This window comes from Phacochoerus africanus, chromosome 7, assembly GCF_016906955.1.
Source record: "Phacochoerus africanus isolate WHEZ1 chromosome 7, ROS_Pafr_v1, whole genome shotgun sequence".
NCBI lineage: Eukaryota > Metazoa > Chordata > Mammalia > Artiodactyla > Suidae > Phacochoerus > Phacochoerus africanus.
The window spans coordinates 23569576-23594210 of NC_062550.1; the positions used below are offsets into that span (position 1 = coordinate 23569576).

Consider the following 24635-nt stretch of genomic DNA (forward strand, 5'->3'; position numbering starts at 1 on the left):
AATAAAATAATTCCAAATGTGTTAAGACAGACTGATTTTTAAAAAGCTGGATTTCTTAACCTAAAACTGAAATAGTTGCTGTTATTTCTTTTTCATAATTTCAACCAACTGATGTGATGCCTTTGTATGACAAATAGAGGTAAGATTGTAAAGTTGAAGCCAATGAAAACTTTCCTTTTCTTAGCACTGATGTATTAAGTCTACTCTGGACTGTCTAACACCTGATGGTGTCATGGTAATGAGTCCCTGGCTTCAGGTGAGAAGGACTGGGTTGGGAAGGTGAATGTGACTCAAAGCAGATACTTCAAAATCTGTCACGTAGTTAAATTTCTTTTTTTTTTGTCTTTTTGCCATTTTCTTGGGCTGCTCCCGCGGCATGTGGAGGTTCCCAGGCTAGGGGTCTAATCAGAGCTGCAGCCACCAGTCCACGCCAGAGCCACAACAACTTAGGATCCGAGCCGCATCTGCAACCTACACCACAGCTCACGGCAACGCCGGATCGTTAACCCACTGAGCAAGGGCAGGGACCGAACCCGCAACCTCATGGTTCCTAGTCGGATTCGTTAACCACTGCACCACGACGGGAACTCAGTTAAATTTTAACTCCAGTGACTTTCATATTAAAGGCATACCCATGTGAGTGACTGTTCTCTTGGCATATTTGGCTTTTCTGTGTTATACCTGCAAATAATAATACAAAAAATTAGGTGACAGAACCTAGGAAATGAGATGCCTTTACTGGGGTTGAAGAAAAGACAAAGACGTTTCCAGTGGGAAGGATATCCTTAGGGGAGGCTTATTAGTCAACAGTAGAATTTCTAGTCAGTATTTCAAATACTTAGAAAGCCTCAGTAAAAATCCCTGCTCTTCCCATTGTGGGTATGTGATTTGGATAAGCTTCTTAAAAATCCTTTTAGGCTGGTTCCAATCTGTAAAATAGGGAGGTTATTTAAAAAAAATTACATGTGAAACATAGAGCCTGACATACAGTAAAAACTTACTTTAAAACAAGTTATCTATTTCCATTAAATTGTTTCTAAATCTCTTAGCTTGGCATAATAAGTTTACTTCTGAAGACAAATCTCAGTGTTATCCATGGACAACCTCCTTTTCTTTAAGTCTTTTCTTTGTGCCTCCTCTAATAGGTCATACAAGAGAAGAGCAAAAATGAGAAACTACACGGTAGTAACAGAGTTTCTCCTCCTGGGACTGTCAGATGACCCACAGCTTCAGGTTGTGGTCTCTGTCTTTCTGCTCATCACCTACCTGCTCAGCGTCACTGGGAACCTGACCATCATCACCCTGACCCTGCTGGATCCCCACCTCCAGACCCCCATGTATTTCTTCCTCAGAAACTTCTCCTTACTAGAGGTGTCATTCACAACTGTCACTATACCCAAGTTCCTGAGCACCATTATTTCAGGAGATAAAACCATTTCCTTTAATGATTGCATGGCTCAGTTATTTTTTTTCATTCTTTTAGGAGTCGCTGAATTTTACCTTTTGGCCGCCATGTCCTATGACCGTTATGTCGCCATCTGCAAACCTCTGCATTACTTGGCCATCATGAATCAAAGAGTCTGTGTGCTCCTTGTCTTCTCTTCATGGCTCATTTCATTCTTAATCATATTCCCTGCACTCATACTGCTCTTAAACCTTGATTACTGCAAGTCTAATATTATTGACCATTTTACCTGTGATTATTTTCCCCTCTTGCAACTTTCTTGTTCAGATACAAAATTCCTAGAAATAATGGGGTTTTCTTGTGCTGTGTTTACTCTGATGTTCACTTTGGCTTTGATATTTCTGTCCTACATATATATCATCAGAACGATTGTGAGAATTCCTTCTACTAGTCAGAGGACAAAGGCCTTTTCCACGTGTTCTTCCCACATGATTGTCATCTCCATCTCTTATGGCAGCTGCATTTTTATGTACATTAATCCATCAGCAAAAGACAGGGTGTCTTTGAGCAAGGGAGTAGCTGTGCTAAACACCTCAGTAGCCCCCATGCTGAACCCCTTTATTTACAGCCTAAGGAATCAGCAGGTCAAGAGAGCCTTCATGGACATGGCAAGGAAGGTTGCATTTTTCTCTAGAAAATGAAGAAAGAAAAGTACTGTTTCATATTTTCGAGGCATAATGAAGAGGAATTAAATGAAAATTCAGGCTTTTCAAAATACATTACTTTCCACATAACCTCCCTAGAGTTATTTTTCATTGTTTATATTTTATTGCCAGCAGGTTGCCAAGGATATTTGCATATATCTTTTTTTTCTCTTTTTCCTTTTCGTGTAAGTTATTTTTCATTTTTTTTTCATTCAAATCCCCTTCCTTCTCTCATGCACTTTCCTTCCTTTGTGCTGGTTTTTCTAGTCTGTAACTATGAGACTGGCCTCATTTCCTTCTTTGAATTTTTTTTTTTTTTTTTTATGGCAGCACCCAGGGCATATAGAAATTCCTGGGCAAGGGATTAAATTTGAGCCACAGCTTTAGCAACACTGGATCCTTTAACCCACTGCACTAGGACAGGAATCAAACCTGCACCTTCACAGCAACCTGAGCCACTGCAGTGAGATTCTTAATACACTGTGCCACAGTGGGAGCTCTAAAATATTTTTTATTTTCTTTTTTTTCCACAAAAATTCTTAGAAAATTATAGAAAGATAGGAATTATAAAAAGGAGTACACAAGAGAGAACTGTGTTTTATGAATTCATGGGAAACATTCTTTCCAGAAATTTCAGAAATATTAGGTTATGTTTATCTTTACCTTTACTACGCAAAGACTGTAAACATTGTCTGACAGTCTTACTAGGATATTACAGATACTGTCCTCTCCACAGTGTGGTCACTTAGTTACTATGTGAAAATCAATACAACTAAAAGATAATGTAAGTGTATTTTCTTGAGAAATCAGACTTTTTCATTACGCATTTTAAAATATTCTGTGCCATATAATTTATCAATTCAAAAATATATTATGAATACATATTTGCTTAGGGAAAACTGTGAAATAGCACCCTGTCTCTTTCTTTGGAATTCCATAATTAACATATATACTGTAACAATTCTTTAAAAACCCTGAAGAAATAAATATATTGGATACCAAATATGACTATACTTTCTGTGAATTCAGTTGTATTTTAAATGCTTCATGTTAAGTTGGCCCTTTTGATAATCAATAGTTAAGGGTTTTTAGGAGTTCCCATCATGGCTCAGCGGTTAATGAACCTGACCAATATCCATGCAGACATGGGTTGGATCCCTGGCCTCACTCAGTGAGTTAAGGATCCGGTTTTGCCATGAGCTGCAGTGTAGATTGCAGACTCAGCTCGGTTCCCACGTTGCTGTGGCTGTGGTGTGGGCCAGCGGCTACAGCTCCGATTCAGCCCCTAGCCTAGGAACCTCCATATGCCAGTAGTGCAGCCCTGAAAGAAAGAAAAAAAAAAAGCTAAGGGTTTTTATAACTTTCTCATACTTACAGCTATTTTGAGATAATTGTTTACACATACAATTCATTTACTCACTTACCTAAAAGGCAAGCCTAACTAATAGGAATAAAGAAGCTAACAATGGCAAAGTCTTACTGAATGTACGATTGAGATTCTTTTGTTAGCAAAATCTTATGTTCACTCCATTTTTTAAAATTACTCAGATGAATTTATCACATCCGTAGTCGTATAATGATCATAATAATCCAATTTCACAGGATTTCCATCCCATAACCCAAGCACATCCCCCAAACTCCCATACTGTCTCCTCCAGAGACCATAAGTTTTTCAACGTCTGTGAATCAGTATCTGTTCTGCAAAGAAGTTCCATCTGTCCTTTTTTCAGATTCCACGTCAGTGATAGCATTTGATGTTGGTGTCTCATTTGTGTGGCTGACTTCACTTAGCATGATAGTTTCTAGGTCCATCCATGTTGCTAAAAATGCTGGTATTTCATTCTTTTTTAATGGCTTAATAATATTCCAGGAGTTCCCGTCGTGGCTCAGTGGTTAACGAATCCAACTAGGAACCATGAGGTTGCGGGGTCGGTCCCTGCCCTTGCTCAGTGGGTTAACGATCCAGCATTGCCGTGAGCTGTGGTGTAGGTTGCAGGTGCTGCTTGGATCCAGCATTGCTGTGGCTCTGGCGTAGGCCGGCAGCTACAGCTCCAATTCGACCCCTGGCCTGGGAACCTCCATATGCCACGGGAGCAGCCCAAGAAATAGCAAAAAGACAAAAAATAATAATAATAATATTCCATTGTGTATATGTACCCATGTTCTTGATCCATTCCTCTGTAGATGGATATTTAGGTTGTTTCCATATCCTGGCTTTGAAAAGAGTGCTGCAGTGAACATCAGACTACGTGTGTCTTTGCGAATCATGGTTTTCTCTGGATAGTTGCCCAGGAGTGGAATTGCTGGATCAAATGGTAGTTCTATTTTCAGTTTTCTAAGGAATCTCCATACTGTTTTCCACAGTGGTTGCACCAATTTACAATCCCACCAACAGTGTACTAGGGTTCCTTTTTCTCCATACCCTCTCCAGCACTTATTGTTTGTAGACTTTTAGATGATGGCCATTCTGGCTGGTGTAAGGTGGTACCTCAGAGTGGTTTTGATTGGTATTTCTCTAATAATGAGTGATGTTGAACATCTTTTCATGTGTATTTTGGACGTCTGGATATCTTTGGCGAAATTTCTGTTTAGATCTTCTGCCCATTTTTTGATGGGGTTGTTTTATTTTTGGTATGGAGCTGCAGAAGGTGTTTGTAAATTTTGGAGATGAATCCCTTGTCAGTGGATACATTTGCAAAGCTTTTCTCACATTGTGTCAGTTGTCTTTTCATCTTGTTTAGGGTTTCCTTTGCTGTGCAGAAACTTTAAGTTTGATTAGGTCCCATTTGTTTATTTTCCTTTTTATTGTCAATACTCTAAGAGGTGGATCTGAGAAGATGTTGCAGTCGTTTATGTCAGAGAGTGTTTGGCCTATGTTTTCCTCTAGGAGTTTGATAGTGTCTGGTCTTATATCTAGGTCTTGAATCCATTTGGAGTTTATTTTTGTGTATGGTGTTAGGGAGTGTTCTAATTTCATTCTTTTCCATGTGGCTGTCCAGTTTTCCCAGCACCACTTATTGAACAAGCTGTCCTTTCTCCTTTGTGTATCCTTGGCTCCTTTGCCATAGATGAGTTGGCTGTATGTACAAGGGTTGAATTCTGGGATTTCTATTCTGTTCCACTGATCTGTATTTCTGTCTTTGTGCCAGTACCACATGGTTTTGATGATTGTTGCTTTGTAGTATAGTCTGAAGGCCGGGAGCCTGATGCCTCCGGCTCCATTTTTCTTTTTCAGGATGTCTTTGGCTATTCTGGGGCTTCTGTGCTTCCAAACAAACTTGAAAATATTTTGTTCGAGTTCTGTGAAAAATGTCCTTGGTAATTTGATAGGGATTGCATTGAATCTGTAGATTGCCTTAGGTAGTATAGTCATTTTTATCATATTAACTCTTTCCATCCACCAGCATGGTATATCTTTCCATCTATTCGTGTCATCTTTGATTTCTTTCATCAGTGGCTTATAGTTTTCAGAGTACAGGTCTTTTGTCTCTTTAGGTAGGTTTACTCCTAGATACTTTATTCTTTTGGATGTGATGATAAGCAGGATTGCTTCTCCTGCTTAGTGTATAGAAATATCGTCGATTTCTGTGTATTAATTTTGTATCCTGCGACTTTGCCAAATTCGTGGATAAGCTCTAACAGTTTTCTGGTAGAGTCTTTAGGGTTCTCTAGGTATAGTATCATGTCATCTGCAAATAGGGATAGTTTTACTTCTTCCTTTCCAATTTGGATTCCTTTTATTTCTTTTACTTCTCTGATTGCCATGGCTAGGACTTCCAAAACTAGTTTGAAGAGTAGCGGTGAGAATGGACATCCTTGTCTTGTTCCTGATCTCAGCGGGAATTCTTTCAGCTTTTCACCATTGAGAATGATGTTCGCTGTGGGTTTGTCATATATGGCCTTTATCATGTTGAGGTAGGTTCCTACTATGCCCTCTTTCTGAAGGGTCTTTTTCAGAAATGGGTGTTGGATTTTGTCAAAGGCTTTTTCTGCATCTATTGAGAGGATCATATGGTTTTTATTCTTCAGTTTGTTAATGTGGGGTATCACACTGATGGATTTGTGGATGTTGAAGAACCCTTGCATCCCTGGGTTAAATCCCACTTGATCATGATGTACAATCCTTTTAGTGTATTGTTGGATATGGTTTGCTAGTATTTTGTTGAGGATTTTTGCATCAATGTTCATCAGTGAAATTGGCCTGTAGTTTTTATTTTTTTTGTGGTATCTTTGTCTGGTTTTGGTATCAGGGTGATGGTGGCCTCATAGAATGAGTTTTGGAGTGTCCCTTCCTCTGCAATTTTTTGGAATAGTTTCAGAAGGAGAGGTGTTAGCTCTTTTCTAAATGTTTGATAGAATTTGGCTGTGAAGCCATCTGGTCCTGGACTTTGTTTGTTCACTCTATTTTAAGCATTATAGTATGGCATTGTATTGGAAAATGTGCTTATTATTTTAATTTATATAATGATCATGGAAGATCATGTAGTTCTGGCCCTGAAGTGTTATTTTTCTGTTTTCCATGAAGTCAAAAACTGAAATAATAATGAAGAGTATAGGAGTTCCTGTTGTGGCACAGCAGAAATGAATCTGACCAGGAACCATGAGGTTGAGGGTTCTATTCCTGGCCTTGCTCAGTGGGTTAAGGATATGGCATTGCCATTGCACTGTGGTGTAGGTTGCACATGGCTTGGATCTGACATGGTATGGCCGTGGTTGTGTCCTGCAGCTGTAGCTCCTATTCAATCCCTAGCCTAGAAACCTCCAAATGCTGCGGGTGCAACCCTAATAAGCGTGCGCGTGCACACACACGCACACACACACAAGATCACTCAAAAATATACTAAATTTTTAAAACCAATTTTCTTAAAAAGAAAGGCTATAATTGTGATTAGTTGAGCCAAATTCTGCCTAATATTCATGTACTATACTTAATTGAGAGACTCATTTAGAATCTGCTGAAAAGCAAAGATGAGAACTTATAATAAAATACTGAAGAGATTTCCAGTTTGCAGGAATGCATGAAATTACTTCCTTTATGCTGAAACTATAATTTCTAAGCTTAACTGGAAACATTTGAAAATAGTGTCATTTAGCCTTGATAGATAATTGTGGGTTCTTAATCACTCAGTAAAATAGACCAGAAAGTGCAGATAGGTGTAAACCTGGGAATGAAAAGAATTATACAATTATCGCAAAAGATATGCGGGAATTTAATTTGATATTATCATACGATTCGCCTCTCTGAATAACCCTATATACAGCCTCCTTAGTGGTTATTATAAATGTTTGGACTCGGCATGAGCATTTTGATTATCAGTATCAGAGGTCAACCAACTTTCTGTAAAGGGCAATATATTAATAATATAGACTTTGCAAACCATAGTGTCTGATGTAATTACTACTCCCCCTCTGTAGTGTGAATGCAGCTCTAATGTGTAAATGAAGGGGCCTAAGTGTTTTCCAATTAAACTTTTAATAAAAATAGGTGCTGAGCCAAATTTGGCCCATGGATCAGTTTGCCCCCAGACCCCCATCCAAGACTTTCCTATGAACATTGACCATATGTTCTTTCTCATTTAATATAAGGTAATTTCACTAAAATTTGAAAATTCAACAACAGATATAAGATTTTAAAATTTAAGTCCAACTTCTATTTTTTTATTAGGAATGTGAATGAAAGCAGTCTTATAAAGTATTGAGGTTAACATTTCTAACTCGTTTTTGGACTTCTTTGTTGTCCTCTGTATCAAAAGATAACATGAGAGGTGAAAAATCACCAGCAATTTGACTCATAAATTAGAAGATAAAGTACTAAGAAAAATAAGCAAAATGACCATTTACTGTTACATATGATTTTATCTCAAAGGTAATTTATCTTTAGAAAATCTCTTTGTGGAATTTACTGCATTAAAATATTAAAGAAGAAAAATAAAGGTTAAAAAAAAGCAAATCACACATCCTCTGATAAAATGCAATGGTCAACTCATGATTTTTGAAAGTCTCTTAGTAAAATAGAACAAAACATTGTTTCGGTAGTATGAAAGATCGGAATATATCATCACAAGTAGATATGCTTTTTGCTCCTTGTTTGGCTTTAATTTGAACAAGTCAACAAAAAAACCTGATATTTTGAGACAGTTGGATATATATGAGCATGTGCAAGGGAAAAAAATGATACCAAAGGTTTTTTTGTTGTTGTTGTTAAATTTGCTAGCCTTGAAATTGCATCTTGGTTAAGAAAAAAAAAAAAAAAAAGCCCAAAACATGCATTTTAGTAATTCATACTGAAGATACACAGGAGGGAAATGGTATGCTGTTTAAATTCTGGTTTAAAATATATTAAAATTAAAAAAAAACTTTTAAAAAGACAGGTAAAGCAAATATAAAAATTCTTCATATGTGTTGAATCTACTTGATCAGTACATGAAACTTATTTCTCTAGTTCTTTATCCTAGTGTATATTTGAAAATATTCATAATTTTAATTATAGTAAGCATCATTCTTAATGTTTGAAACTGTATTAACTGCCTTGGTGAAATCAGTTCCAAAATGATAAAAGTCTCTGCTTTTATTCAGTTCTCTGCTGGAGGTTCTGTCCAGGGCACTAACATAAGAAAAATATGTTTAAAAATATTGGAAAAGGGGAAAAAACATCTTTCTTTGCAACAACATGATTTTATTTAAAATTACAGTAGCTCTCCACTTCCAATGCTTTTCAGTTTCTCTTCCTTTACAAAATACTTATTAATGTGCGGAATACAATGGAACTTACGAGTCAGTGAGCTTCATGCTTTCTGTCTATATCTCTCACATTTTCACCCCATGGAAGCAGGATCTTTGTCTACTTGAAGACAAAATGGTGCTGGAGCTGCCTAGACCACATTCCATGAGCCAGTTGTGGATGTGTCTCCTCACCTCTGCCTTCTGCAAGGGCACATTGGTAGCTTGAAATCTGCCATGGTGGGAGGCTTTGCCTTTATTTTTGTATCCAAATAGAGTTTTTTCATATTTTTATCAAATTCTTTAAGAGTAATGCATGTGGCAGTCAGTTTTTGGGATTTTATTGGCTACCAGGAATTGACTGTACACTTAAATTATTTAAATGTACTTATTTATTCAGAAATATCTATTGAGTACACACGCATGGCAGATGTCTGTTTTAAATGAGTAGTATTAGTCAATTCTGGTAAATGTCTAACTGCCTCTCAAGGGGTGGAGGTGAGGAGCTGATTTGTAGGGTTTGTCAATTTCTGTGATATAAAGTCAACATTCAAAGGATATAAGCACACTAACTCTCCTGATGTAACGTCCAGAATTTCTGAGAGAAAAAAATGTGGATTCCTTAAATACAATCATAGAAGATTTAAATCGAAATCGAATTTCCATAGATAATATCACATGAATTTGACTCATTCGCCTCAATTAATTTGCTTTCTTATGCTTTCTTATCCATATGTATGAAAAAGATTCACCTGTATCTTTTAATGATGCCTCATTCATACTCTTAATGAATTCCCCTGAGACAACAAGAAAGACACAGATAAAATAAGTCCAGCTCCATGTGTGTGACATACTCAGAGAACATTCCTATTGTCTATTTTTTGAAGTAGTGTTTATAGGATAATATTACTAAAATTGTATAGATATATAACATAGACTTACAAAAAATTCATTTAAAATCTTTGCATTAGTACAGAGAAAATGTTTTAATAAATAGTGTTTTGTATTATATGAAAAGGGGCAAATGTAAGAATGCTTTATTGGTCCACGTAGGTATTGCTGAGTTTTTGGGTAAGAGGCAAAAAGCCAGTATGAGTCATATTATGATTAAAATGTTCCCCCAATTTTGCACAATCAGGAATCAAGGATATTATGGGTCAAATGTATAATGAGAATTATAATCCTTGAGAGCCATGACAAAGTTAAATCACCATACTTGTTTTGAGAATACAATAGAAACCAAGTAAGCTGCAAACTCAATTTACCAGCTCTGAAATTATATAAACATGGAAACAAATTAGATGATTCAGTGTGAACTAAATCATCAAGAGGAACCAGGAAGTAAGTAAGTTTGTTTTTATTCAGTTTTAGTATATATTATTCAATTTCATTCAAATATTTTAAAGTATTATTTGCACGTGTTTGTGGTGTTTGTGAATTTATGAATCTTTTGATATTAAAAAGCAAATGATTGTTTACTCCCAAGAAGACTATTAATGAACTTCTGAAGAAGCAGCACAGCGATGTCTTGAGTTGTTCATTAATTTTTTTCTCAGTTAAATGGTTCTCTGTTACAGAAATAAGACATAAAAAAAGACATCCCCTATTTAAAGGAGATCTGCTTCCTGGTAAATGTTTTGACCTTCCACTTGTTCATTTGCTAAAGCAATGGTTTAAAAAAAAAAAAGAAAAAAACACCACCACCACCAACAAAAAAATGACTGTACATTGTATGAAGTAAACTGTTTCTAGGCAATTATTTATTTTAGTAGCAGAAGTTACCTTTTCTTATTCTTCTGGCATTTTCATCCCAAAAAGGAAAACAAAAAAGGATGTGGGAAAGTGACAGCATCAACTAAACCCTTAAAAACATAATTTGGAGAGAATGTCAACAAAACATTCCCATGGATAAACACATATGTTTTAAAGTGAGGTGATTGCTATGTTGACCAGCGGTTTAAACTTGTGAAAGGTTCTTAAACTATGTGTGTCCCAGTTTCTCAAAATAAAAATGTGGAGGTAGGCCTATGTAGCCTCTGTTAAGCTTTCAAACTGTATTTAGAATATCTACAATCCATACAGGTCCATACGGTTTTTGTCATACTGAAGGAAAGGAGAAGAATCAATTAAAAGATTTTCATATTTTTTACAAAAGAAGCTAAATATTGTAAAGAATAAGTTTAAGCTTAATTTTAAAGAATCTATAGAAGAAATAGCTCTATTTAAATGTGATCACAAGATTTTTATTTTGTCCATGGCCTGTGATGATGTATTTTTAAAGAAGAGAGATCAGTATTGAACTTGAGATAATATTCAATACTCGAATGAAAGGTCAAATGGAACTTAGAGTTACTGGAGAGGATCAAATATGTTTTTAAATTTCATGCATTATCATCATAGATACTTTAAAAATGTTATATACTTTCCTCAAACCTATGTAAACTGTTTTATGTTCTATAAGGGGAATGCACATTTTCTGTTCTCAAGGGGGAAACAGGATTGGCAATGAAAAACCACACAGTACCCACAGAATTCATTCTTCTTGGCCTCTCAGATGACCCAGAGCTTCAGACTGTGATTTTTCTCTTTTTAATTATCACATATATATTAAGTGTCATGGGAAATTTGGCCATCATCACTCTCACCCTGGTGGACTCCCATCTACACACCCCTATGTATTTTTTCCTCAGGAACTTCTCTGTATTAGAAGTTTCCTTCACAACTGTCTGCATTCCTAGATTTTTGGGCACAATTGTCACCAGGGACAAAACTATTTCATACAGTAATTGTATAGCTCAGTTGTTTTTCTTCATCTTCATGGGAATCACTGAATTTTATCTTCTAACTGCCATGTCCTATGATCGCTATGTCGCAATCTGCAAACCCCTGCATTATACAACCATCATGAGCAAAAGAGTCTGCACACTGCTTGTCTTTTTCGCTTGGCTGGCAGGATTCTTAAATATCTTCCCGCCAGTTATTCTTTTTCTCCGGTTAGATTATTGCGGCTCCAATATCATTGATCACTTTGCTTGTGACTATTTCCCCCTCCTGCAACTATCCTGCTCTGACACATGGCTCCTGGAAGTGATTGGTTTCTACTCTGCCATAGTGATTCTGCTTTTCACCCTGGCATTAATCCTTCTATCCTACGTGTTCATCATGAAGACAATCCTGAAACTGCCTTCTGCCAGTCAGCGAAAAAAGGCATTTTCTACATGCTCCTCTCACATGATTGTCATTTCCATCTCTTATGGGAGCTGCATGTTCATGTATGCCAACCCTTCAGCAAAAGAAAAGGCGTCCTTGACCAAAGGAGTAGCTATTCTGAACACTTCTGTTGCTCCCATGATGAATCCATTTATATATACCCTGAGGAACCAGCAAGTGAAGCAAGCCTTTAAAGATACTATCCAAAAGATTATGTTTTCTTCAAGTAAATGAAAATATTTGTGGCATTAAAAGAATAAAGTTCTTGTCAATGCTTCTATTATTCATACTTTCTCAAAACTCTTGCTTTCACAATAGCTATATATTTTTCCCTGTGTCCATTCCCATATTAAAATTTCCCCCACTTTGAACCCAATACCTTGGTTAAAGTTGAATATTGCTTCAGAATTTCTATAATTTGTTTTATTCAAATGTATTCAGATGGCATATAAAACACAGGTTAATATTACGATTTTGAGAAGTGATTTTTTTTTTTTGTCTTTTTGCTATTTCTTGGGCAGCTCCCACGGCATGTGGAGGTTCCCAGGCTAGAGGTCGAATCGGAGCTGTAGCCACCGGCCTACACCAGAGCCACAGCAACGTGGGATCCAAGCCGCGTCTGCAGCCTACACCACAGCTCACGGCAACGCCGGATCGTTAACCCACTGAGCAAGGGCAGGGACCGAACCCGCAACCTCATGGTTCCTAGTCGGATTTGTTAACCACTGCGCCACGACGGGAACTCCCAGAAGTGATTTGTTTTTGAAGAGACATAGGCTATTTAGTTTGATGAAAAGGGTGTGAGGATAGATGTGAATTTCTGAAGTTTTCCTTCTTACCTGGTAATAGAAAGGAATATTTTCAGGAAATTTTGATTCTCTGTGGCATTTTTGTGAAATCAAATTACCACAGTCACATCAGGATTGGAAATAAAATATAAATATCTACTTAAATATTTAAAAAAGATTAGAAAGTCACTTATAGTCTACTTTTTATACTATTAATAACATAGCTGATGGTAATGGTAAGGAGAAAAACGGGGAGAAGTATAAAAGATAAAATTTTTTTCAGTGATTGCTAGATTCCAGACTTCTTCTAATTATTTTCTCTTTATTGGCTCATTGAATCCTGCCAACAACTTTATGAGGCACCTGTGTTGTTATTCTTCTGCAGAAATCTTTATACTTTCTCTGGATATATTTTATAAGCTTTCCCTCACTTATGTTCATAATAAATAAAATAAAGGTTTGAGTTAAATTTTAAAATCTTACATCTATATCAATCACCACATTGTAAATCAAATGTACTTCAGTAAAACTCTAAAAAGAATCTTACCTCTATTATTAAATTTTCACATTTTAGTCATATTATTTTATATTAAATAAGAAATACTATATAGGTCAATGTTTATGGAAAAGTCTTACAAGGGGGGGAGGCAAACTATGATTCCTGGCCCAAATTTGCTCAAAACCTATTTTGATTAAAAGTTTTATTAGAACACACCTCATTCCATTCATTGACAGGTTGTTTATAGCTGCAGTTACACCCTAAAGGGAGAGCTGAGAAGTTGCATCAGGGAAGCTACAGCCTGTAAAGCGTAAACTATCAATATATTGCCCTTTATTGAAAAGTTTTGGTTAACCTCTGATATTGATAATCAAAATGCTCATATATATTCCAAACATGTACAATACCTATTAAGGAGTTTGTCTATAGAGTTTTTGAGAGCTGACTCATCTGATAATACCAGCATAAATTTCCTCATAACTTTTGTAATAATTTTACAGTTCCTTTAATTCTCCTATCTATACCTATCTGCAGTGTATAGTATATATTAGTGATTAAGAACTCACAGTCAGCAATCAAGTCTAAATTTCAATATATTCAAATGTTCCAATTAAGCTTAGAATTTATAGTTTCAGTTTGAAGGAAGCAAATAGTAATGCCAAGACCTCCCTGCAAACTGGAAATCTCAGTGTTGTTTTGTACGTTGTTTTGTTTGTTTCTCAGCAAATCATGGATATGAGTCTCTCAACTGAACATAGTACATGAATATCATGAGGAATTTGGCTCAATGAATTATGATTGCAGTCTTACCAAAAATGGTTAAAAATTTAGGATGAGTTTGAGTATTTTAATGTAGGATGAATTTGAGTATAAACTTAATTATTTTAGTTTTTGACTTCATGGAAAACAGAAAAAAAAGTTCATGGCCAGAATTGCATGATATTGTGTGATTGTCATCTAAATAGTGATGATTTCATTTTCTAGAAGAGTCCTACTCTAATATTTAAAATACAATGAACATAAGATTTTTCTAATGAAAAGATGTGTATTTTATATAAAGACTTTGCCGTTGTTAACTTCTTTATTCGTGTTAAGAAGACTTGTCGTTTAAACAGGAAATTAAAGAAATTGTATGTGTAAGTGATTATTTTAAAATAGCCACAAATATGAGAAAGTTACAAAAGCACTTAGTATTGATGATCAAAAAGACCAACTTAACATCAAGCATTTATTTACACATACAACTGACCACCGCAAATACAGTCATATTTAGTATCCAGTAATATTTATTTCCTCAGGATTTTTAAACAGCTTTAGGGCATATAAGTTAATTTTGGAGTTCCCAAAAAGGAAGGCAGCTATTTAATCATTTTTCATAAGCAACTATGTATTCATAATAGATTTTTGGGGGGCCACACCCACAGCAGGTGGAAGTTCCTGGGCCAGGGACTGAACCTGCACCACAGCAGCAACCTAAGCCACTGTAGTGACAACACTGGATCCTTAACTTACTGTGCCACAGGGGAACTCCAATAATAGATTTTTGAATTGATAAATTATATGGCACAGAAATTTAACAGTCAGTAATGAGAAATATTTTTTTTTTTTTTTGTCTTTTTTGCCATTTCTTGGGCCGCTCCCACGGCATGTGGAGGTTCCCAGGCTAGGGGTTGAATCGGAGCTGTAGCCACTGGCCAACACCAGAGCCACAGCAACGCGGGATCCGAGCCGAGTCTGCAACCTACACCACAGCTCACGGCAACGCCGGATCGTTAACCCACTGATCAAGGGCAGGGACCGAACCCGCAACCTCATGGTTCCTAGTCGGATTCGTTAACCACTGCGCCACGACGGGAACTCCAGAAATATTTCTTTACTTCTTGAGAATATATACTTACTTTATTCTAGTTATACTGTTTTTCACATACTAAGTGGCCACACTATGGAGTGGATAGTACCAGTAATATTCTGATATGATAGTCAGATTACATTTAAGGTCTTTGTGTATTAAACTAAAAGTAATGTTAAACATGATTTACTAATTCCTGAATTTCTAGACAAAATGTTTCCTGGTGAAATCATAAAACACAGTTCTCTCTTTTGTGCTCTTGCTCTGCCACTTTGTCTTTCTAATTTTTTTAGAATTATTGTGAAAAAATTGGCATTCAAAAAAGTTTCAAAGAAGGAAATGACACCAGTCTCATAGTTACAGACTGGAAAGACCAGCCCAAAGAAGGAACGTGTGTGAGAGAAGGAAGGGAATTTGAATGGGAAAAAATGAAAAATAACTTATATGAGAAGAATTACAATTAGAATGGGAAAAAAGAAAAAATGTATATGCAAATATCCTTGGTAACCTGTTGGCAATAAAAGTATAAGCAATGAAAAATAACTCTAGGGAGGTTATGTGGAAAGTAATGTATTTTGAAAGTCCAAATTTTCATTTAACTGCTCTTCATTATGCCTCTAAAATACAAAACAGCACTTTAATTTTTTCATTTCCTGGAGAAAAATGCAACCTTCTTTGCCAAGTCCATGAAGCCTCTCTTGACCTGCTGATTCCTTAGGCTGTAAATAAAGGGGTTCAGCATGGGGGCTACTGAGGTGTTTAGCACAGCTACTCCCTTGCTCAAAGACACCCTGTCTTTTGCTGATGGATTAATGTACATAAAAATGCAGCTGCCATAAGAGATGGAGATGACAATCATGTGGGAAGAACACGTGGAAAAGGCCTTTGTCCTCTGACTAGTAGAAGGAATTCTCACAATCGTTCTGATGATATATATGTAGGACAGAAATATCAAAGCCAAAGTGAACATCAGAGTAAACACAGCACAGGAAAAACCCACCATCTCTAGGAATGTGGTGTCTGAACAGGAAAGGTGTAATAAGGGGAAATAATCACAAGTAAAATGGTCCACAGCATTGGACTTACAGTAATCAAGTTGTATGAACAGCATGAGTAATGGGAATATGATTAAGAATGAAGCCAGCCAGGAAGCAAAGACCAGCAATATGCAGAGTCTAGGATTCATGATGGCCAAGTAATGCAGAGGTTTGCAGATGGCGACATAACGGTCATAGGACATGGCGGCCAAAAGGTAAAATTCAGCGACTCCTAAAAGAATGAAAAAAAATAACTGAGCCATGCAATCATTAAAGGAAATGGTTTTATCTCCTGAAATAATGGTGCTCAGGAACTTGGGTATAGTGACAGTTGTGAATGACACCTCTAGTAAGGAGAAGTTTCTGAGGAAGAAATACATGGGGGTCTGGAGGTGGGGATCCAGCAGGGTCAGGGTGATGATGGTCAGGTTCCCAGTGACGCTGAGCAGGTAGGTGATGAGCAGAAAGACAGAGACCACAACCTGAAGCTGTGGGTCATCTGACAGTCCCAGGAGGAGAAACTCAGTTATTACTGTGTAGTTTCCCATTTTTGCTCTTCTTCTCTTGAGTAACCTTCAGGAGAAAACACAAAAGGACTTAAAAAGTGTGGATTATCCATGGATAGCATAGGAATTTATCCCTGCAATAAACATATGATGCCATACTAATTTAACTTGAGAAATTTTAAAACAACCTAATGAAGATAAAGTGATTTAAAGGAATTTTTTTCCAGGCTCTTGTGTTTTACATAATTTTTTCTTTATAAGATCCCTATCTTAACAGATGGGAACCAGGCTAAAAAGATTTTTTTAAATCTTATCCAAATGACACACAGTAAATGGGAAGAACAAGGATTTTAACCTAGGCTTTTTTAAAACATCGGGAATATTGGAGTAGAAATGCCTCCTGTTGACTTTTTGTTTGTTTGTTTTGTCTTTTTAGGGCTGCACCCGAGGCATATGGAGGTTCCGAGGCTAGGGATTGAATCAGAGCAGTAGTTGCTAGCCTACACCACAGCGACAGCAATGCCAGATCCGAGCCATGTCTGTGACCTACGCCACAGCTCAGAGCAACGCCTGATCCTTAACCCAAGAAGCAAAGCCAGGGGTGGAACCTGAGTCCTCACGGATGCTAGTCATAATCATTTCCATTGAGCCACAATGGGGACTCTCCCTCCTTTGACTTTTAAAATGCTTTCCCTAAAGGAAGTCCTTTCCATTGGAAAACTCATTTTCTGCAACTCTAGTTTAATCGTATCATCCTAGTCTATCATCTAATTTCTTGTATTATAATTTGATACTATAGAATAGAAAAGCCAAATATGTCAGGAAAATGGTCATTCAGATAGGTATGTGTCCAACATGAAAGCCGTTGGAATGAAATCTAACCATGCGACAGATTTCGATGCTTCCCTCTGACTCATTCACCTTCCCACCTTCCTACTCCTCATCTGAAGCCACAGGTGATGGGTTCATTACCATGATGTTTTCAGGTATTAGAGAGTCCGGAGTAGAGAGGAGGCAGAGTGGACATTTAGTAGATTGGATCTATGTCATGCACCAAGGAAACCAAATTGCATGAATATCTGAAATCAGACATTATCCTTCAGAGACCATGTGTTTCTTGAAAATGTCTGCCCTCTAAATGATATTAGTATTCTCTCTCTCCCCACCTGTCCCTCCTTCTCTTTGTTCACACAACACACACCACACACACACACACACACACACACACACACACACACAGGCTTTCTATCTCATGTTATTTATTTTGGCCACACCCGTGGTATGTGGAAGTTCCCAGACCAGGGACTGAACCCATACCATAGCAGCAACCCAAGCCTCCACAGTGAAAACAGCTGAATCCTTAACTCACTGCACCACAAGACAACTCCCCATGTAACATTTTTATGTTTTTCCTTTTATCCCACATCAGCTTTCACTTAGTAGGAGCTCTATTTTGTCAGTGTATTGGAGTAATCCATGTAATAGCAATGAAAACCTTTTATTTTTCTTCCCAAATAACAGTAATAATAGTAATAATGCATTTATTTTAAAAGTTATCTACGAGTTCCTTCAATTAATTGACCAGTTCATTTTAATATCACTCATTCTGTGGATTCTCATTAACTCCTATAGTTTACATTCCAGTGATAGAAGTTTTTGCAATAGAATGAATATTTAATTTCAAGATATAGATTTGATGAAACTATTGTGAAATTTTTCAAATTTTTTTCCCTTAAAATCCTTAGCCTTCTTTTTGCTCACCTCACTCTATAGCAAAAAGTGTTGCTCCTGTCAATTTAAGGAAAATTCTAGCTAAGATATATGATGGACAATGCTAATGGGAAAGCATGTGAGATTCACAAAAAAATGAACATTTTCTCTATTTTGATATTCCTCAGGGACTAGAGAAAAGGTCTTAAGAGCACTGACAAGGAAAACAGATGTCACAATTACACATCCTATAAACAAATATATGGAAATTCAAGGATGTGACGGACATTTACAAGCATAAGTCATTGTTCTCAAATGACAATCCTCTGTGAGCAACAGCTGTGGATGACTCTGTTCTGTAATCATTTCTGGGATGTCATCTGTCAACCACTCCTGAGGTGTCTGGGTGAAGTAATGAAGAACACAGCCAAGTCTCTAATGCATCATTTCAGATTTTCCTTCCTACCTACCCATCCACATTGTTTTCCTCGTCTGTGGAACTTCTGATCCCAAGCCTTATATTCCTTCCTGTATCTTTCTTCTTAAAGAATTTGAATGTCTTGGATATCTCATTGTTGGATCAGGCTTGTAGCTCACTGAAAGGGAGACTTCACCTACTCAATAAACAAATGCTTGCCATTGTGTAAAATAAAACAACTGGAAATGATTTTCAGGACATTTTCATAGTAAATTGCAAGAATGTCCATAGTCAGTTGTAAGGATGTCCTCTTAGAGAAAAGAACAATGGTACCCGTGAATTGTCCAATTTAAAGAAGCAACATTATTTAAATGTCTACTAAAGATTGAGATCTTTTTTCCTAATTTTATTTAAATTATGAGAAGTTGGGTGGGAGGCTCCCTAAATTCCATGATATAATTGGAAACCTAAATTATCTTCCCACATTCTCTATGTGTACTGAACTCTCTTTTCTTATATTAAGACCCCTAAGAAGTCATAAGTATCTTTGTGAACACATATGTCCTCAAGGCAGTTAGCACCCTCAATATTACTGGGTAGTTTTCCAATTCTCTATCTTTCTCTCTGACTTGACAATCTTTTTCTTGGAGTTAGGTTAATATGCCAGGTAAGTCTGTCACAGAAGAGAACAGAATATTGGTTGAATTTGACTATCTTGAGTAAATTTTGATTTTATAGCCACCTGTTTGTTTCTGGAATGATTCATTCTGCTCCATCTGTGTTTGCTGACTCTCAATACCATGTAAGAACTTCATCATGACTACATGACAAAAATTCATAAGAAGAATCAATTTAGATTACTTTCAGATTATTACTCTAAGGCTGCCTTTAAATAGTCCTACAATTAGTCCTACAGTTATTTCTCTGAGTCCTCTGAAAAAAAAAAAAATGACCTTTCTTTTTTGCTAATGGAAAAGGGGAGTCAGGTCAAACCAGTCAGTCAAAGCAGTATGAAGAAGAATAATGAAGGAAAACCTGTAATCCCCTAAATCACTTGCAAAATCTGTGGGTTTTTATAGAGATGTTCTCTTTCTCTCCTGATTGTCTTAATTTGTTAACTAGCATCTGTATTTGAAGGTAATTTTTAACTTAAAAAGGAAAAGAAATTCTTATAAATTGTATAGCATCAGAACTTAATTTTAATTTAAAATGTGTGGGATTATTGGAGCAACCTCTAGCTTTTCTATTCCAGGAGAAATGTATTAAAAATACAACTCTTTCTGAGTTTTAGAGTTATTTTTTTAATAGGAAAATAATAATAGTTCATGGAATTATTGCAAGGGATAATTAAAAGTAAAATCCAGTTATATAAATTTTTATCTCATATACTCACACCGTAAATACTGTCATCTGTATTCTAAAAATAAAATCAATTATCACAGTTGAAAAAGATAGTCCCACTGTAAAGTAATAATAACATTTCTGAGGAAACTCATTTGAGAGATAATGTTAAAGCTTTGTCATCGACTCATTACAATAACACTATGTTGAGTGTGGAGAAACTGACATTGAGAGTTTAAATAATATAAACAAGTTCATACATCTAGGTAATGATAAGACTGGAATTCTAAACTCTTTCTGCCTGAAACTGATGCATGTGCTACTTATTAAACCTATATTCAATGAGTAGGACCAAATTCAGAGAGCAATTTTTCCAAAAATTAGTAAAGAAATAAATTAGTACACCAAACAGGAAATGCAACCATGCTCATTTTTCATTTCTTTGGTATCTACAGAAAGAAATGGCATCCCCAAATTATTCTACTCAATGTGATGAAAAGTTGCACTAATAAATAATGAATCAGAGCTAAAAAAAAGGAAAAGTTTTCATTGGCTTTAACATTACAGTCTTACCTCTATTTGTTATACAAATGCATCACATCAGCTGGTAAAATTATGGAAAAAAATGCAACTATTTCAGTTTTAGGTTAAGAAATCCAGCTTTTCTAAAAATCGCTCTCTCTTATTTCCATAGCTATGATTTTTTCATACATTTTCCAATTATTTTATTTCCATAGCTCTGATTTTTTCATACATTTTCTATTGTAGTCAAGAGAGCAAAAATACTGAAGAGAAGCAAGATATGGAGTTACTGTAGGCCTTTCTGGATATAATTTCTATATGGATTGTAACCTGGATAAGCCATGTGTTATTTTATCTACCGTATATGCCCAAGGCTCATGGGAGATACTCCAGCGACTCAGTGTGCTAAAGAGGGCCAGGAGGAAAACACGCTAAGGATTATGAACATGTTATCAACATTAGTACCAATACCGAAACAGGAAACTTGAGGAACAATGTCCACAGAGAAAAGGGACATGAGAAGTAGGCCAGCAGCATATGGAAGGTTTTGCCTTATGTTTATGTGAAAATAACCAAATGTGCAAAAGTTTTAGAAGAGGTTTCCTGAATTTTCTTCATGAGGATGTCTCTGAAGAAAGAATTTTTTTTTTTTTAATCTTACTGAGTAAAATACTGGGATTTTAAGTGGAGATATTACATTTTCTATTCTTATAGAGTAAAATGTCTCCATAAGTGGATCTTTAAGCTTTAACTGTCAACTAAATTATTCAAAAATTAGAGAACAATTAAAATAAGTGTGAGATGGAATGTAGTGCTCAGTGCTCAGTGACTTCCCATTGAAAGGTATGGGAAAAATTGGATAAAATACCCATTAAACTCTTTAGTCTCTTCCAAGAATCTTTTCAGGTCATTTTTCTGTAACCATAATGATGCTAATTGTTGAGGCGGATCTACCATCCAGAGGTCCCTTTACTTTGTGGGCTGGGTTCCAGTGGATAATGAAATCAAAAAATCTAGGAATTTTACAGGAATTTATAAATCCGATTTCTTTCAGTCTAATTTTAGAAATGACAAAAAAGGAGTTCCCCTTGTGACTCAATGGGTTTAGAATCTGACTAGTATCCATGAGGATGCAGGTTTGACCTATGGCCTTGCTTAGTGAGTTAAGGATCCAGTGTTGCCCTGAGCTGTGGTGTAGGTCCCAGACACAGCTCAGTTCCTGCATTTCTGTGGCTGTGGTGTAGGCCAGCAGCTGTAGCTCCAATTAGACCCCTAGCCTAGGAACTTCCATATGTAGCAGGTTCGCTCCCCCACCCAAAAAAAGAATGCAAAAAAAAAAAAAAAAACCACCAACCAAAAAGTCTGTTAATTCAATCACTTTGTTATGCATTCAACAAAAACTTGTTGAAGACTTGCTATCATTAGATACTATGTAAACACTGGAGATACCATGGAATCAAAATAGAAGTGATTCCCACCTTCTCTCAGCTTACCAAAAACAAGGGCATGCCACTGAGGAAAAATAATTTGACCAATGTCACACAACTTAATTAAGAGCTAAGTTCTAAACAGATATAAGTAAAACAACCTGTCTCTTAATTCAGAACTTTTCGAGTCTTTGTTGTCGCGACTGAGAACCCCATGCGTGGAGGGAGCCAGAGTGTCGGGCTCTGAGTCGACTACATTGTGGAGCATGACTATGATTCTGTATGTGGTGATGAGTTAACTATTCCAGTTGGGGGAAATAATCCGGGATGTGCGAAAACTGCAGGAGGAAGGATGGCTGGAAGGAGAACTGAATGGGAGCAGAGGAATGTTTCCTGATAATTTTGCTAAGGAAATTAAGAGGGAGACAGAATTCAAGGGTGAAAATTTGCCTATCAAATGGGAAAAGCAAGGGAATGTTGCAAGTCTTGTACAACGAATCAGCACCTGTGGACTTCTAGCTGGAGGAATTCAGCCACATGCACAAACGAAAAACATTAAGAAGAAAACCAAGAAACCTCAGTGTAAGGTTCTCTTTGAATACATTCCACAAAATGAGGCTGAACTGGAGCTGAAATTGGGAAACATTATCAATATTAGTGAAGAAGCAGGGGAAGGCTGGTGGGGTGGAACCCTGAACCCTGAACAGCAAGTCGGCACTGTTTCCCTCAAACTTTTGGAAGGAATTAGAGGTAACAGGTGATGGCGAAACTCATGAAGCCCAGGAGGATTCAGAAACAGTTTTGACTGGGTCGACCTCTCCGGGAATGGGAATGAAGCCACATCTGGATCGGTTCCTACCCAGCCAAAGAAAATCCAAGGAATTGGATTTGGAGGTATTTTTAAAGAAGGCTCTGTGAAACTTAGGACAAGAACATCCAGTACTGAAACAGAGGAGAAAAAAACAGAAAAGCCCCTAATCACACCCTGGGAACCTCCATGTGCCACAGGTGTGGCTCTAAAAAGACAAAAAGAAAGAAAGAAAAAGAAAGAAATATGAGTATATGAACTATTATAGCTATAGAAAAATGTAGGGGAGGGTAAATTTTTTTAACATATTTTGTTTTGCCAATATGAAAAAAAGAGGCCTTATTTCTTATGTGCTGGGATTGCAAACTTTTTGTTTAGGTTGCTTGAAAATACTACTGAATCTGTATAAAGGAAAAAAATTCACCCTAGTTTTTTTATTGAAATTTGTAGTATTTTTAAAGAGATCTGTACTATAAATATGGTGATATCTTTACAAATAATCCGTAAAATATACTATTTGAGAGGGACAGGTTATCTTTGTAGTAGTGATAGTCACTACTTTTCCCCTAATACATAAGGGATATAAACTTGGTATGTATATTTTTTTACATTTAGCTTCTTACCCAGGATTACACTGTTGTGCCTGTTTGTTTGCAGTGTTGTTTAGTTTATACTTTGAGTGATAAAATAGGAGTTTCCTAGCTCCAAACCAGATTACTCACCCATGCATATAGTAATAACTAATGAGATAAAATAATTTCTGCAACTGGAATAATCAAAATAACTTAAACTTTTGGAGTATTTTATATTGCTTGCACTATAGGATTCACAAAAGGAACTTAGTTAAAATGTATTGGCTTGTTAAATATATTGGGGAAAATGTGAGCTATATTTTAAATTCATTAGGTTTAAGGAACTAAAAAAAAATGTCAATTTAACCCTTAACTACAGCACATATAATATGCAAACACCAGCCTTACTGCTGTACTTCTCTGCTTATTTTACAGGCTCAAATATTACTCATTTCATGATCTTGCGATTTAATTCTTCATGCCCCTCCTTTAGATTTTTAATAATGGTAATGTTAGAAAAACAAAACACCAAAACTTTGAGAACTTCCGTATGTGGTTTCATACTTTGAGAAGTTATCATTGTGTACTATTCAGGTTTTACATTGTGTAATTTATGTAATAGACTAACTGATGGAGATATTTGGCTGTCATTTAGGTACCAACTTTATAAAGAGTGTTCAGTATATCATAAAATGTAATATTACAGCTTATTTAAAACCAAATATAATTGGCCATATTCAGAAAAAAAACTTTTCTACTACATTAAGTATTTTTTTCAATCAGCAAACTTGCTCCTTTGTACTAAGTAATTTATGTGATTGATTCCATCATTTCTTGATTATTTTTTTATTATGATGTTTTTACTAAAATAATACTTTCAATATTATCTAATTTTTCTGCTGAATTACATGTTCATCAAAAATTGTACAAAAATCTTGTGTGAAAATACTTGTTAAATATTCTAAATTATTCTGAGTCACCTGACATTTGATAAAATTATGTTTGGAGATTAAGCTAATTTGAGGCTCATGATGATCTACTTGTTCATATTACAGCTAATCATTATAACTATCATCACATCACAGCTAATGTGTATAACTGCATATCCACTAAAAGAGC

The 24635-nt window shown here is 36.2% G+C and overlaps 3 protein-coding genes and 1 pseudogene across 3 annotated transcripts; 3 read left to right on the top strand and 1 right to left on the bottom strand.

The window, feature by feature from the left end:
- Positions 1-1154: 1154 nt before the first annotated feature.
- Positions 1155-2106, top strand: LOC125131695 (olfactory receptor 6C1). The gene has a single exon (XM_047788464.1). The coding sequence runs from the start codon at positions 1168-1170 to the stop codon at positions 2104-2106; it is 939 nt and encodes a 312-aa protein (XP_047644420.1). The 5' UTR covers positions 1155-1167.
- Positions 2107-11270: 9164 nt separating this feature from the next.
- Positions 11271-12273, top strand: LOC125131696 (olfactory receptor 6C3-like). Its single transcript, XM_047788465.1, has one exon. The coding sequence runs from the start codon at positions 11335-11337 to the stop codon at positions 12271-12273; it is 939 nt and encodes a 312-aa protein (XP_047644421.1). The 5' UTR covers positions 11271-11334.
- Positions 12274-15821: 3548 nt separating this feature from the next.
- LOC125131697 (olfactory receptor 6C1-like) lies at positions 15822-16773 on the bottom strand. Its single transcript, XM_047788466.1, has one exon. The coding sequence runs from the start codon at positions 16758-16760 to the stop codon at positions 15822-15824; it is 939 nt and encodes a 312-aa protein (XP_047644422.1). The 5' UTR covers positions 16761-16773.
- Positions 16774-17601: 828 nt separating this feature from the next.
- On the top strand, positions 17602-24017 carry LOC125130355 (CD2-associated protein-like; annotated as a pseudogene).
- Positions 24018-24635: the final 618 nt, after the last annotated feature.

What these genes read in the sequence shown, in the direction of transcription:
- LOC125131697 (XM_047788466.1), bottom strand. Translation starts at nt 16,760, where the DNA reads ATGGGAAACTACACAGTAATAACTGAGTTTCTCCTCCTGGGACTGTCA.
- LOC125131695 (XM_047788464.1), top strand. Translation starts at nt 1,168, where the DNA reads ATGAGAAACTACACGGTAGTAACAGAGTTTCTCCTCCTGGGACTGTCA.
- LOC125131696 (XM_047788465.1), top strand. Translation starts at nt 11,335, where the DNA reads ATGAAAAACCACACAGTACCCACAGAATTCATTCTTCTTGGCCTCTCA.